This window comes from Sardina pilchardus, chromosome 8 (assembly GCF_963854185.1).
Source record: "Sardina pilchardus chromosome 8, fSarPil1.1, whole genome shotgun sequence".
In the NCBI taxonomy this organism is placed as follows: domain Eukaryota; kingdom Metazoa; phylum Chordata; class Actinopteri; order Clupeiformes; family Clupeidae; genus Sardina; species Sardina pilchardus.
This window is the reverse complement of record NC_085001.1, coordinates 34020539-34033051: the sequence shown is the minus strand read 5'-3', so window position 1 is coordinate 34033051 and position 12513 is coordinate 34020539. Positions and strand designations below refer to the sequence as shown.

Sequence of the window (12513 nt, the reverse complement as noted above, 5' to 3'; positions counted from 1 at the left end):
TGCAATTGATGGACAAACTCTATTTCTGACATTTCAGCAATAGACTGTAAAAAAGTAGACGGGACAGGATCCAAAGGGAATGTTGTTGGATGGCTTCGCTGAAACAGTTGAGAGACCGCTTCCTCATCAAGAGGATTGAAAGGATGCCATCATGCACAAGACAAAGTCCTCCTTATAGGATCATCAAACTGAGCACTTATTTAAGCAACTCTCTCAATGGAAAATATTGCAAAGTTATCTGCTGACAGTGAAGTAGCCGATAAGAAGAGCGGATTGAGAAGAGACTTGAAAGTGTAGGCTAAGGACAGGAAGTCAACTGAAGGTGAGTTATCCAAATGAATATTAACATCGCCAAGGATTAATAGTGGGCAAGTATCCATTGGCATAGCAGACAGTAGATTGTCCAACTCATTCACAAAGCTGCCAAGTTGTCCTGGAGGGCGATAAATGTTTCCACTGTTTCCACACCGTGTTTATCAACCGTGATAATAATAATATTTGAAATGAACACGGTAATTGTAGGCTATATAGTCGACATTCTTCTCATGGTTTGCCGTTTCAACGGTAGGCTAATCGCTACAAAGTCACCAACTGATAACGAACAGATTGAAGAAAAATAATGGTTTTGGAGTGACATTTCTTGCGTGTGTGAGAGACAGCAAGGTTGATGCTGAAAGCGTGAGTTTCCAGCCAGGAGCGTTAGAGTTGTCAACTATGAAATTTGTATACAGATGCGCGAAAATTGTAGTAGCCTATACTTTGATCCACTTGGTGTGGATTTTTAGGAGCAAAATGCGAATAAAAGGGTTGAATTCAGTACTCGCACCTGTGCTCCCATTTCATATTTTCAATTAGCATTAATATACATTTACTCGCATTTGCGACGAGGTGCTCGCAGCGTACAGCCCTGCTCTTACCTGTTTAGAAATGCACCACGTTTTATTTTGTCTTACCATACTTGGTCGTGTGACTACTTGTGTAATTAATAGGGAAAACATGGAGGTGTTTGGTCGCTTCTAACTTAATCTCTGTTTGGATCCTAATGAATGCATTGAGCTAGCTAAGTGCTATCAAAGTTGCGCTGCGCGCCAGAGCCAGTGAGTGCACGCATTAAAACATGAGAGGTATGTATCAATTCGTCTTAGTTAAGGGAATAACGTAGTTTAATATGAAAAAACTTCACCGATTAGCATTAAGCTTGGTATCTTTAGTAAACCAGTCATGTTTTTGAATGGTCGTGCATCATTCCCTCAGTTTGCCTTGAGATGGGAGAAATACGGATTTCAATGAAACCATAGGAGTTCCTCCTTTCAATGATGTAAAATTATGGTTTTTACATCATTGAAAGCAGGAAGTCCAACATTGAAATCCATATAGTTCCCATCTCAAGGCAAACTGAGGGAATGATGCACGACCATTCAAAATCATGACTGGTTTTCTAAAGATACAAAGCTTAATGCTAATCGGTGAAGTGTCCCTTTAATGAGAAAAAGTAAAAGCAGGCTATTTTATTTTAAAAATCAAGTAAAGTACAGAATAAGGCCTACTGCCCATTCATACTTCGTACTAGTTACAGTAGGCTACTTTACATCTCTGGTGGTCACGCACACGCGCACACACACACACACACACACACACACACACACACACACACAGAGAGAGAGAGAGAGATGCATATGCGCAAAAATAAGCACACTATGCACACACTAAGTTGCAGGAGGGATGCAGTAGCCTAGATGGAGTAGCCTAGATGGAGACAGATTGACAAGAGGGCTATTTATTTTTGCGGAGAGAATGTGCAAGATATGAGCAGCAGTCATATTTTGTAGCCTACCACGTTGCGATAGTTCATACCTCCACTTGCACTGGTATTGATCAGGACAGTCTTTTTTTTACATTATATAATATGTAATGTAAAATATTACATATTAAATTTTTACATTACATATTATATTACATAATGTAGCTATTTCTCCATAGGAGGACAAGTGTTATCTTGTAGCCTACATTTTCTTAGCTACAGAGTTAACATGGAGAGGGCAAGATTAAGATGGCAGAGTAGGGGTGGGTAGGCTACAGGGAGAAATCAAATCACCAAACATTATTGGGCTAGGCCTACAATAACACATCTACAAATAGGCCCACAGTCTAATAGCTTAATCTACGAAAATTAAGTCAAGTAGCTTTAGTTTATCTGGTCATCATGTGATATTTGATAACCCATATGTGTAGGCTACTCAGACATTGTGCAAATACTGCGCCTTACTGAAAAGAACTCACTTATCATGAAATTCAATCAGGCCAACTCGTCCAAATAGCCTGACCATGGCTCATGTAGGCATTCTTGCTTGACGCTGTTGTTGTTGGATGTCCCAGGCGGGCCTATCATTTTAAAACGCAGATTTTTTTTCTCTGCCCCGACAGTTTTTTTTTTTTTTTTTGAAGTTAGCGCTTTCATGTACACTTCCCCTTTTTGCGGAAAAAATAGGCTGTCGCTCATCCGGCTCTGCGTTTCGCTTTAAATACACAACAAACCCGGAAAAGGCAGTAAATTTGCTGGCTACTCTCAAACACTTCACGTAGGCCTAGGCTACAGTGCTGCGCAGTGCAGACATGTAAAAGAAATTAGAAACCACGTCGGAAGAAATGGGGTCGAATGTGTTGAGCGTGTGAATCAAACCGATATAGATATTAACCGGTAAGTAAGTGCGCTGTACATAGGTCTGCCCCCGACATCCATTGCTTGAGGTGTGGCAGATCTAGCGGTCTGTGCTATGAAGTAGAGCCTAACTTGTCAAGTGGACCTAGCCTATTGCACGCTTTTGTTAGTTGAACGTGTTGAGAAGTTAGCGACGGGCAAATATGTTTTAGGATGGCCTTGGGGTCTATCGTGGTTGCTTTATGTCAACTCATTATCTTTTGTTCTCCACAGCAGGCCTATTCTTTTTTCTTTTGCTTTTAGTTGAGGCCATGAAAGTGATGGTGTCTAGGTCTAACAGAACGTAACAGAAAATTGACGACCTTGAATTATATTCATTGGGCTACCTGTAGGCTACTTTTGAAGCTCGCGCCAAGCTACACCCTAAATTGTTTAGATTGTTTTCTGAAGACAGCCTCATCGGACATCTCATCGGACAACTGTTGACTGTTTATGTACATTTTACAGACAGTGGGTTATGGTTCAATTTGCAAAAGAAAGATAACAGACACTGTTTTTGGCAGCCCTGGGAGATGCCGTATTTGGACAGGCAGAATCGGATCTGTGGTTTTCTTGATATAGAAGAAAATGAAAATAGTGACAAATTCTACCGCCGATACTTCATATTGGATACAAGCAGCAACTTCCTCTACTGGTACATGGACAATCCGCAGGTAATCACATTATAATCTTCCAGTTGTGCCAAGATTTCAGATATTTAGATAAGATGTTGATGAATGAAACTCGCTATGTGTGTGTCCTTTCTCTGGATTATAGGGACGCATAATGTGAAACATAAAGATGCAGGCAATCCATAGCCTACATTATTCGACTGAAACAAGTTTCCATATGCCTGTTGTTTAATAGTCTGTAACTTATCTGCAACTGCTTTTGGATTTTGCTGATTGCAGAATTTACCCAAGGGAGCAGAATGTGTGGGGAGTGTAAGACTGACCTATATCTCCAAGGTAATGATTCTTTCATAGTAGTTGGTTGATGAAGCCTATCTAATACATTCTGCTTTCTGCATAACTGTAATTTTTCTGGTTTTAGGTCAGTGAAGCAGCAGCCAAACAGAAACCTAAAGCTGAGTTCTGCTTTGGTGAGTAGCCTACCCTATTGCACAGATGTTTATACTTCTTTGCTACAAAAGTTTACTCTTCTTTCATTTTCACCTGTACCTTTATCTTGTGTAGTAATCAACGCACTGTCCAGGCGTTACTTTTTACAAGCAAATGATGCCGTTGACCTAAAGGAATGGGTTATTGCCCTGAATAAGGCCACCAAAATAACAGTGAGTAAGAAAGTAACACAAACACAGACACACACTGCATACTGCCTTCGATATCTCACTTCCTCCCTTTCTTCACCTAGGGAATTGATTCAACGAACTTCTTGTTTTTAGTCACATATGGTGTGGGTGTAAGATTCTTACTGTTTGTACTGAAGTTCAGGTGTTAAGATGCGTATGTTTAATGCAGCGGAGTCCAGCCCTTCTTGGGCTGCATCTCTTTGTCTGCATTGATTTCCAACTACACCAGCACAAAAAAACTACATTCCTACAATACAGGACATGTATAGTATGTCAGAGCTCAATTAAATTAATCACCTACCAGTTTGACATTTAAAGGGGCCCTTTACAGTTTTGCCAATTTCATTGCTGTTTTCTTGCTTTTTGCTTGCAGTTTTCTCTACAGAGCTTCCCCGGCCTACAGCTTCTGCTTCTTTTCACCGGCTCTGCCATGACGAATGAAAGAGAAACTCTATCGTTACCATGTTCCAGCCTCTGCCTAGCATTTATGAGTGTAGTGCCGTAAAGCAATTTGTTACATCCCAAGATTTTCTGACCAAAGTTGCAAGGCTGTCCGCTCACAGACGCTAGGGAGAAGACAGACGGCCACCATTCAACCCGGAAAAAGTAAAATAACCATTCCAATGACTCCGAAGCTGTTACGTAAATAGCTGTTAAGGCTACTAATTCTGAATAACGGGACACCTATGAAGTAGATCTGGTAAAAAAGTTTAATCACTGTTCCAACAAGTCGGCTTCTTTTTAAACAGAACCGCTTGTTTTCTTTGCGTGCTATAAAGGTATGACTATTGCCTATAGTGGCAACCGGGTGATAAGTGGGATAACGACCTTCGAGGTGTCCTGTGATACGGAATTAATGGACTCGCCCTCGACAGGACACCTCGGTATCCCTTGCGGAAATTAAGCTAAAAACCGGCACAGTTCTCCTTTAATCAGTTAATCAGTTAGTGTATTTTTTTTTAAAGGAAAATAGGCTACTATAATTCTCTAACTGCAGCTTCTTAAACTTGAATATTTTTTGCTCTGTGACTGTATAATGTCTTCCGAGTATTGACAAAGCAAGGCATTTTAGGGCATAATCTTTTGATCGTGGTAAACAATGATCGATATTTTATCGATCAAACAACTAATTGATTAATCAAGAAAATAATCAACAACTCAATTAAAAATAATCATTAGTTGCAGCCCTATTGTTGAGTAATTTTCAATCCTGTATGTGGTTAACTATTCGTTATCTAGATGTCAGTGCAACCAGTTGTCAGCCATCCATATGTCTGTCTCTACTGCAAGTTGCTGTTATAATCTATTCACTTGTTATATGCTCACTGCTATAGATTTCTAACTAAATATCGATTTTCTACTGAGCAATTGAACACCCCTCAACACACACTACTCTATTGAGTGGCATCATTGACATAATTATAATACGTTGAGTACAATAAGCCTCCATGCTGCTTGGCCCATATTTTCTATGCTGGCTCTGTCGCGTCCACAAGCTGTCCTCAAGCTGTATATGTAAGCCTGAATGTGAGCTGCATGTGAACTAAATATTTATGTTCCTCAACTGATGTTTGTTTGACTTGTGTGTTTCTCTTCCTATACTTGCAACCCAATACACCCAACCATTCCCCTTTTCTCCCTCACTTTTATGCTGTTTTTTTTTTTTACAGTTTCTTAGTTCCTGTTAAAGAGTTTTTCTTTGCCTTCTTCACCTGTGTGCTTGCTGTGTACCAGGAATTGGGCTCTATAAAGCTCCTTGATCAAATATGATTGCTAATGGCACAATGTGAATAATATGAATGGAATTTTTTTTCAGGTTCCTAAAGTAATTAAAGCATCCCAGAGTTCAGATGCCACCAAAGTAGCAGGCAAGGGCCAGTCCACAGCACCACAGGCCTACAAAGCTGAGATAGTTGGAGGGGTGGTGGTACACACTCCAATTACACAGGTGTGAAATATCTTGGGTTTAGGGAGGGGAGAGGAAAGTTTTGTGTGTGTCTGTGTCTGTCAGTATGTTTACCTGACACTATAAGAAACGAATTATTGTGTCAGTCAACGCATGTAAACATGTTAGTCCGACTGAACTGAACAAAATTTGGATTTCTTCGAAAGTCTGAGTAACACAAAAAAGATAATGTATAGAATGTCGGGCGGTCATTATCGGGAAAATAAGTTCTGACGGGGCGAACCGGTCTTGCCTCGCCCTGAAGGGACTTATTTTCCAGATAATGACCGCCGTTCTATACATTATCCCGCTTATTATACGGCTACCTGACAAAATGAAAAAAATAACATGACAACAATTCGACCACACCTTCGAGGGCTAGTTTATGTTGACCGAAGGAGTACCGGCTTCAGCGTGTCCAGTCAAGAGGCTAACAGTCAAAGTTCTTTGGAAGAAAATTCCTGGACCAGTACCGTCAAATCAGCAGGTGCATTCGATCATGCAGCGCCTGCTGATTTGATGGTAGCAGACCATGAAGCGTGGAATTCCTACAGATACAGGTCTTATAAAGCAGTCTTTTAAAAATAAACTCCCGCTACATTTACTAAGTTATTGATGCTTTGTTTTATGTACAGTAGCTCTATTCATACTACTGCAGAAGTATACTGCTCTTTTGAGCATGATAAGTGGTTAAAAAATGTTCCGTTTTGGTATGTTTGGCAGCCTGTCCAAACTCCAAAGAACTTTCACTGTTAGCCTCTTGGCTGGACACACAGTGAAATAATAGTGAAATAATAATATACGATAATATCACGATTCAGGGATTCTGCAATACTGAATACGTTGCAAATTCACCTACAGCACATCACTATTGTGAAATGCGGTGAATCGATTTGAAGCTAAGAGCTTCTTGAAAATCTAAGCTTTAATTGTTGAAATGGACAAACAATATGCTTATATAAATGAATCACATTTAATTTATTTATTTCTCAAATGCATATTGCAGTGCTTCTAGACACATTACTGTATACACATGGAGTAGGGACTCCATTCCATTTAGAGTACGATTTGTATAATTGAATATTTCAGCGAAAATATCTTCTGTGCATGTGTGTTGTAGAATGAAAGTGATGATGGGAGCAGTGATCGATTGGGGGGTGAAGGTACTTATGTGGGTCTGAGGAGATTGCAGAATTCCCGCCCCAACATTGTGAGATGTGGCTACTGTGTCAAACAAGGCAATGTGGTATGTTTATGTTTGTTTTTGTATAACAGTTTGGTTGGGTATGAAAATCTACAATTGGTAGTAATGCTCTGAAGGAGAACTTTGTATTAGTCGCTAGTGTGGATTAACATGTTCATCTTCACTATTACAGAGGAAGAGCTGGAAAAGAAGATTCTTCATACTAGATGATCAAGCAGTAAGCTACTTTAAACATGAAACGGTGAGGTTCTTATGAGACAGATATGCATAATTGCATATCATATTTTAATACAAACTGTAAAATACATTTTATTTCTTGCACTCTCTGACTGTCGGTCACCTGTCTTTTAGGATAAAGAACCCCTGCGAAGTATTCGCTTAATGGATATAACAAAGGTTCATGAATGTCTTGTGAAATCTGGGTAAGGAATGTCAAATGTGTCACAAGTACTCTTGACAGTATTTTAATTTTTAATAACATGAATATTGATGGCTCTGGTTATCAGTCACAAGCATCTTGCATAGACAGACATAGATATGCATATACAACATACACATACAACATACACAAATACAACCATGACTGCAGTTAGTCACATACATTATGTACCATGGACAGACAGACACACACACACACACACACACACACTCGCTCACTCACTCAACCATGAAGTCACAAAGTTCTGCTAACTGATCTGAACATCTGGTCTAATTTTGTTTGTCCCTCGTGTGTTTTGCAACGGTAGGGAGCTTCTCATGCGGGACAACCTCTTTGAGATCATCACCACAGCAAGGACCTTTTACATCCAGGTCTGTTAGCTGCCCAGCACCTTGCTTGAATAAATAGATCACAGACAGTAGATAGATGTGAGTTGAGAAGCTGCACATTAGTATGGAGCCATTTAGCATGTCTGTGTTGAGTCCCAGCACAGAAAAGGCATGCATTCAGTCAGCACTGTTCTGTTACAGTGCAGGTAAGAAAAAAAGGGAAATAATGGATTTGGAATGACTTTCCCATAGACAAAGAAAATGTCAGGTCAATGAGCAACGAGAGGGGATGCCAAAATCTAAGCTGATTATGGTAAATGTTAGTAGCAACGCCTGCAAACATCAAACATTGAGGTTGGAAAACCTTTTCTGGAAACACATTTCTCCATTTTTCCAACTGCATTTTTGGACAACAATGCAAGGGCCACATACACCGTTTCCTGACTGCTGATGCTATTGTCGGTTTGTAAAGTTCAGGCCAAATTGGAAGTAACATTGGAATCTGTGATCAGTGTGATTGGTTAGGCTGGATTAATGATTTCAATGATTTCAAGGCCTCGCCTACAGTATGTCTACGCCCGTCACCATGCTAGCTTGGAAACGATTCCCAGGTCACTAGTGACCAGACTCTATTAATTCGTGAAGGAGTTTGTCTTACCAGGCTATGAATAACATACCAACAACAAGAAAAAAGATTGGCCCTTGCCAGCCTTTCATAATTCCAACTCAGATTTTTGTGCCAGAAATAAAATTATGAGTCATACCTTCAGCATCAAAATGAAGATGACAATTGATGAATCATCTTTATTGTGAGGGAAAATCCATGAGCTTTCCATTTTCTTATTTATGTAGGTGTGTCAACAATTGGTCAAGCAATTGCACATCAATACAATTAAAATGGAAGGGTGATCAAATAATACTCTTGGCTGGAATATCTGCTAAGTACATTACATGTGCAATTGTCTTGACAGTTTTATTTACACAGTTAATTCAAACGTTTCAGCAAGATTTGTATAAGTGTGTGTGTGCACGCTTCAATGCTCTTCTAGTCAAGCATGACCGTTTATAGACAACACATTTTGAAATACAAATAAACACCCCCCACCCTATAAAATGCCATAAACATACTAGAATGATAATCTTTAATATCCGCCATAGTAAACTTCTCTCTCTCTCTCTCTCTCTCTCTCTCTCTCTGTTCATGTCTATAGACAGATACTCCTGAAGACATGCATGGATGGATCAAAGATATTGGAGTGAAAATTCAAGACTTCAGAGGTCCAGTTAAGGTAAGAAGGCGTGTGTGTGTGTGTGTGTGTGTGTATGGAGATGATGAGTAAGCACTTAGTGAAATGTAACAGACTGGTAATTGCTGGGGTGTTCTACTCCAGATGACTGTATTTTTACTTAGGAGTGGGATGAGGGTTTTGGTAAAAATCTGAGTTTCTTAACCCTGAGATGAGGGAAACCCTGGCCTTTCGGTAGCCAGGTAGCTAGAGCGCTACACTCTGGGGCATGTTGACGAGCCCCCATGTTCATGCCCCCAGAGTGGAGTGCTGTAGCTGCCTGGCTACAGTACTTAAGCTGTTGACTGCAGCAACTCGAGCTACAGTACTGTAGGTCAAATGGATTGTTTTAGTTTTTTATTCGTACCTACTACAGTACCCCATGACCTCGAAAAACAGAGATTATTTTCCCTTTAACTCAAACTTTGAGTCAGTTACCACAGTTACACAGTGAACCTAACCTGCTCGGTAGCAGGTTTTCTTTCACAAACCCAGGTTTTCTCCATTTTTACTCCCTCCTGATTAAGTATTGGACATGGGGTGAAATTTTCTTTGTTCATCAGAGGCTTTTGAGATCTCCAAATAGATGTCTGAACAATCAAGTAGTACCATTTTGAAAATAAAATTGAAATGAATTAATTTGCCTAATGTCACCACATTTTACAACTGTAGGATAATATTTAAAAGTTTCCTACCCAAAACTAGAAAGTTGCTAGGTGCCGTACCAGAAGTGCCGTTCGTCATGTTATGAGGTTAAGTGCAATCAAAATGATTTTGGAAACGTTATATGTTAAGGTAAAAAAACTGTTAAGGGTGCCTTTAACTGAATTTACTCAGGGTAGATGAGATCATACATCATACATGTCAATTGAGGTACAGATGATGGTAAAATTGGAACGAATTGACGACGCGTACTGTGCACAATGAGTTACTTCTCCTGTCACTTTTTTCCCCCTCAGGAATCCTTTTCGCGTCATAGTATCCGCTGTAGTCAGGCACCTCCCATTGCAGGAAAGAGTAAACCATCTCTGGTCAAGTCGTGCTCGGTCACTTCATCATGGCAGCCTTGGACGCCTGTGCCAGCATGTCCTGGGCTGAGCAAGGAGGATTCAGAAAAAGAGCGAGAGAATGAGAGAGACTGCCCTTTCGTGTCTTTGCCCTCTCTCCTCACCCAGCCCTCAGATGCCCAGCCCCGGCAACGCCACTGCTCCCAGCCACAGCCATCATCCAGCAGGGACTTTCCTTTCCACATGGACACTGGTGCCCGTACCACCGATGTCTAGCTCAACCCCTGATGCTTTGTCTTTCTTCCATTCAGCAGATTTCAAATATTGACTCACTCACACACATACACCCCAGAAATGTAGCGTTTGCAAATGCCTAAATGAATTAATCAGTATTTGCTCTTTGGATTGTTCTCTCTCCTAAAGTTGACTGGTTCTCAAGTTTGGGCACCTCTGAGGGTCCATTGGCTCACTCACTCACCTCTATTTACACAAACTAACACAATCTTACAAAAACATGCTTGCTTATTTTTAGGCACAAGTGTTTCACGTTGTGTATGCATAATGGAAAATGTGATGGAATAGTTGCAGAAGTGATTTTAGTAATGCAGGGCTTTCTATGTAAAACAACCCAGGTGAGGAAAAAGACATAGCCTTATAGTATTATGAAGGTACACATGACCACTCTCCTCAATAATGTGAGAATAAGTCATTCTAAATGGTTTAATATTAACCATGTTTAGTTTCAGAGGTCAGGTACATGGGTAAGAGAATGTGAAGGAGCTTATGTTGACAATCATAATTAACCTACATGTCTATCAAATATGTTTTGGTGTTTGAGTTGTTTTTGTTATCTTTTCATTTGTGTAGTTTTTTTGTTACAGCTGCTTGACTTATGAAGACTGTCGTTCAAAAACTGTTTTATTTGATATCTTTTTAGTTAAACATCAGTTTGAGTTATTTCTCCAGTTGGCGATTTAATACAGTAAAACTGTTGACTGATTTTAGAAATAATGTTATATTGCAGCATAAGTTTGATTGAAAATGTTTTACATGGCCGAGATCATTGTTCGAACATGAAAGAATGCTTAAATTGTACCTAATAATTGTAGCTTGCACTCTGGTACGATGGAAAAAAAGTGTAAATTAAATAAATCCCTATTTGCACTCTTGGCTTTCACTGAATACACAATGCTGCCCTCTCATGGAGGAATTCTGTATTTCCAAATATAATGGAACTTTTCAGGCTTGCCAATATTAAAACCCCCTTGGTACTCATTATTGTAGGCTAACTCATTTCAAGGGAAAGCATGTCCAAAAAGATATCAACATTAATACAAAGAAAAGATAAGAATGTTACTCCAATTCAATTATATCAGTCCCCAGATTGGAATCTCAGGGAAGCCAAAGTGACTCCCTTCTGAGCTGGAAGCTCTAGAGGTGCTGAAGAAAGGTGACACGCTAATAAGCACTTCATAAAGCACAGACTGTTATAGGTGGTTGTCAATGCTGTTTTCTAACAGACAGGTACAGTAAAGGTACAGACAGTGACCGTACACAGTTTTAAGTTCATACATTTTCTTGTCACATTCAGTAATCATGTCACGACCGCTAACTGCATATTCTATGACTACATTGTAAAAAAAAATGGCTACCTAAAAAAATAGGCTACCTATCCCCAAACAAAAATGAAACCCTGCATGGAGTTTCTCTGGGAAAACTGAAGGGAGGAGGTGTGTTTTGTTTGGTCCTTGGTTAAAATATGTTTGTTGTTTTGGACAAAAGTGTCTGCTAATTAATTGAAATATAAACATAAACAAACACTACTGCCTGCGCAATCACTGACTGCACCTTTAAAATGTAGATAATTGGCCCCAGTCGTGGCGCAACTGGCTGGGGCACCTGCACCACACGCCGGCGACCCGGGTTCGATTCCCGCCCCATGGTCCTTCCCGGATCCCACCCCTGCTCTCTCTCCCACTCGCTTCCTGTCATTCTCTCTACTGTCCTGTCCAATTAAAGCCATAAAGAGCCCCCCCAAAAAAAAATGTAGGTAATTGATATTTTTTTCAGAAATGAAACCCATAACACTGGATCTCTTGAAGGGTACATTGGAGTTGTTTCAAAGTTGATACTTGTTTCCATTATTAGGAGCAAGTTGATTTTATTCATTAAACTATGCAACCACCATGTTTATCCTAGAAACAGCTTAGTAACCATCTCTGCAATATCTGTTTTAACTAGGCTTATATGTGATAGTTTACCATTTTTGTATTTACATCCACTGGTAATTGCT

The 12513-nt window shown here is 39.9% G+C and overlaps 1 protein-coding gene across 1 annotated transcript; it reads left to right on the top strand.

Moving 5' to 3' along the window:
* Positions 1-2528: 2528 nt before the first annotated feature.
* plekha2 (pleckstrin homology domain containing A2) lies at positions 2529-11384 on the top strand. Its single transcript, XM_062543723.1, has 12 exons — positions 2529-2698; positions 3223-3372; positions 3610-3666; positions 3752-3800; positions 3895-3992; positions 5827-5958; positions 7076-7201; positions 7332-7400; positions 7511-7581; positions 7906-7969; positions 9139-9216; positions 10173-11384. Exons 2-12 carry the CDS (start codon positions 3232-3234, stop codon positions 10494-10496), a joined length of 1209 nt encoding a protein of 402 aa, XP_062399707.1. The 5' UTR covers positions 2529-2698; positions 3223-3231; the 3' UTR covers positions 10497-11384.
* The last annotated feature ends 1129 nt before the right edge of the window (positions 11385-12513 follow it).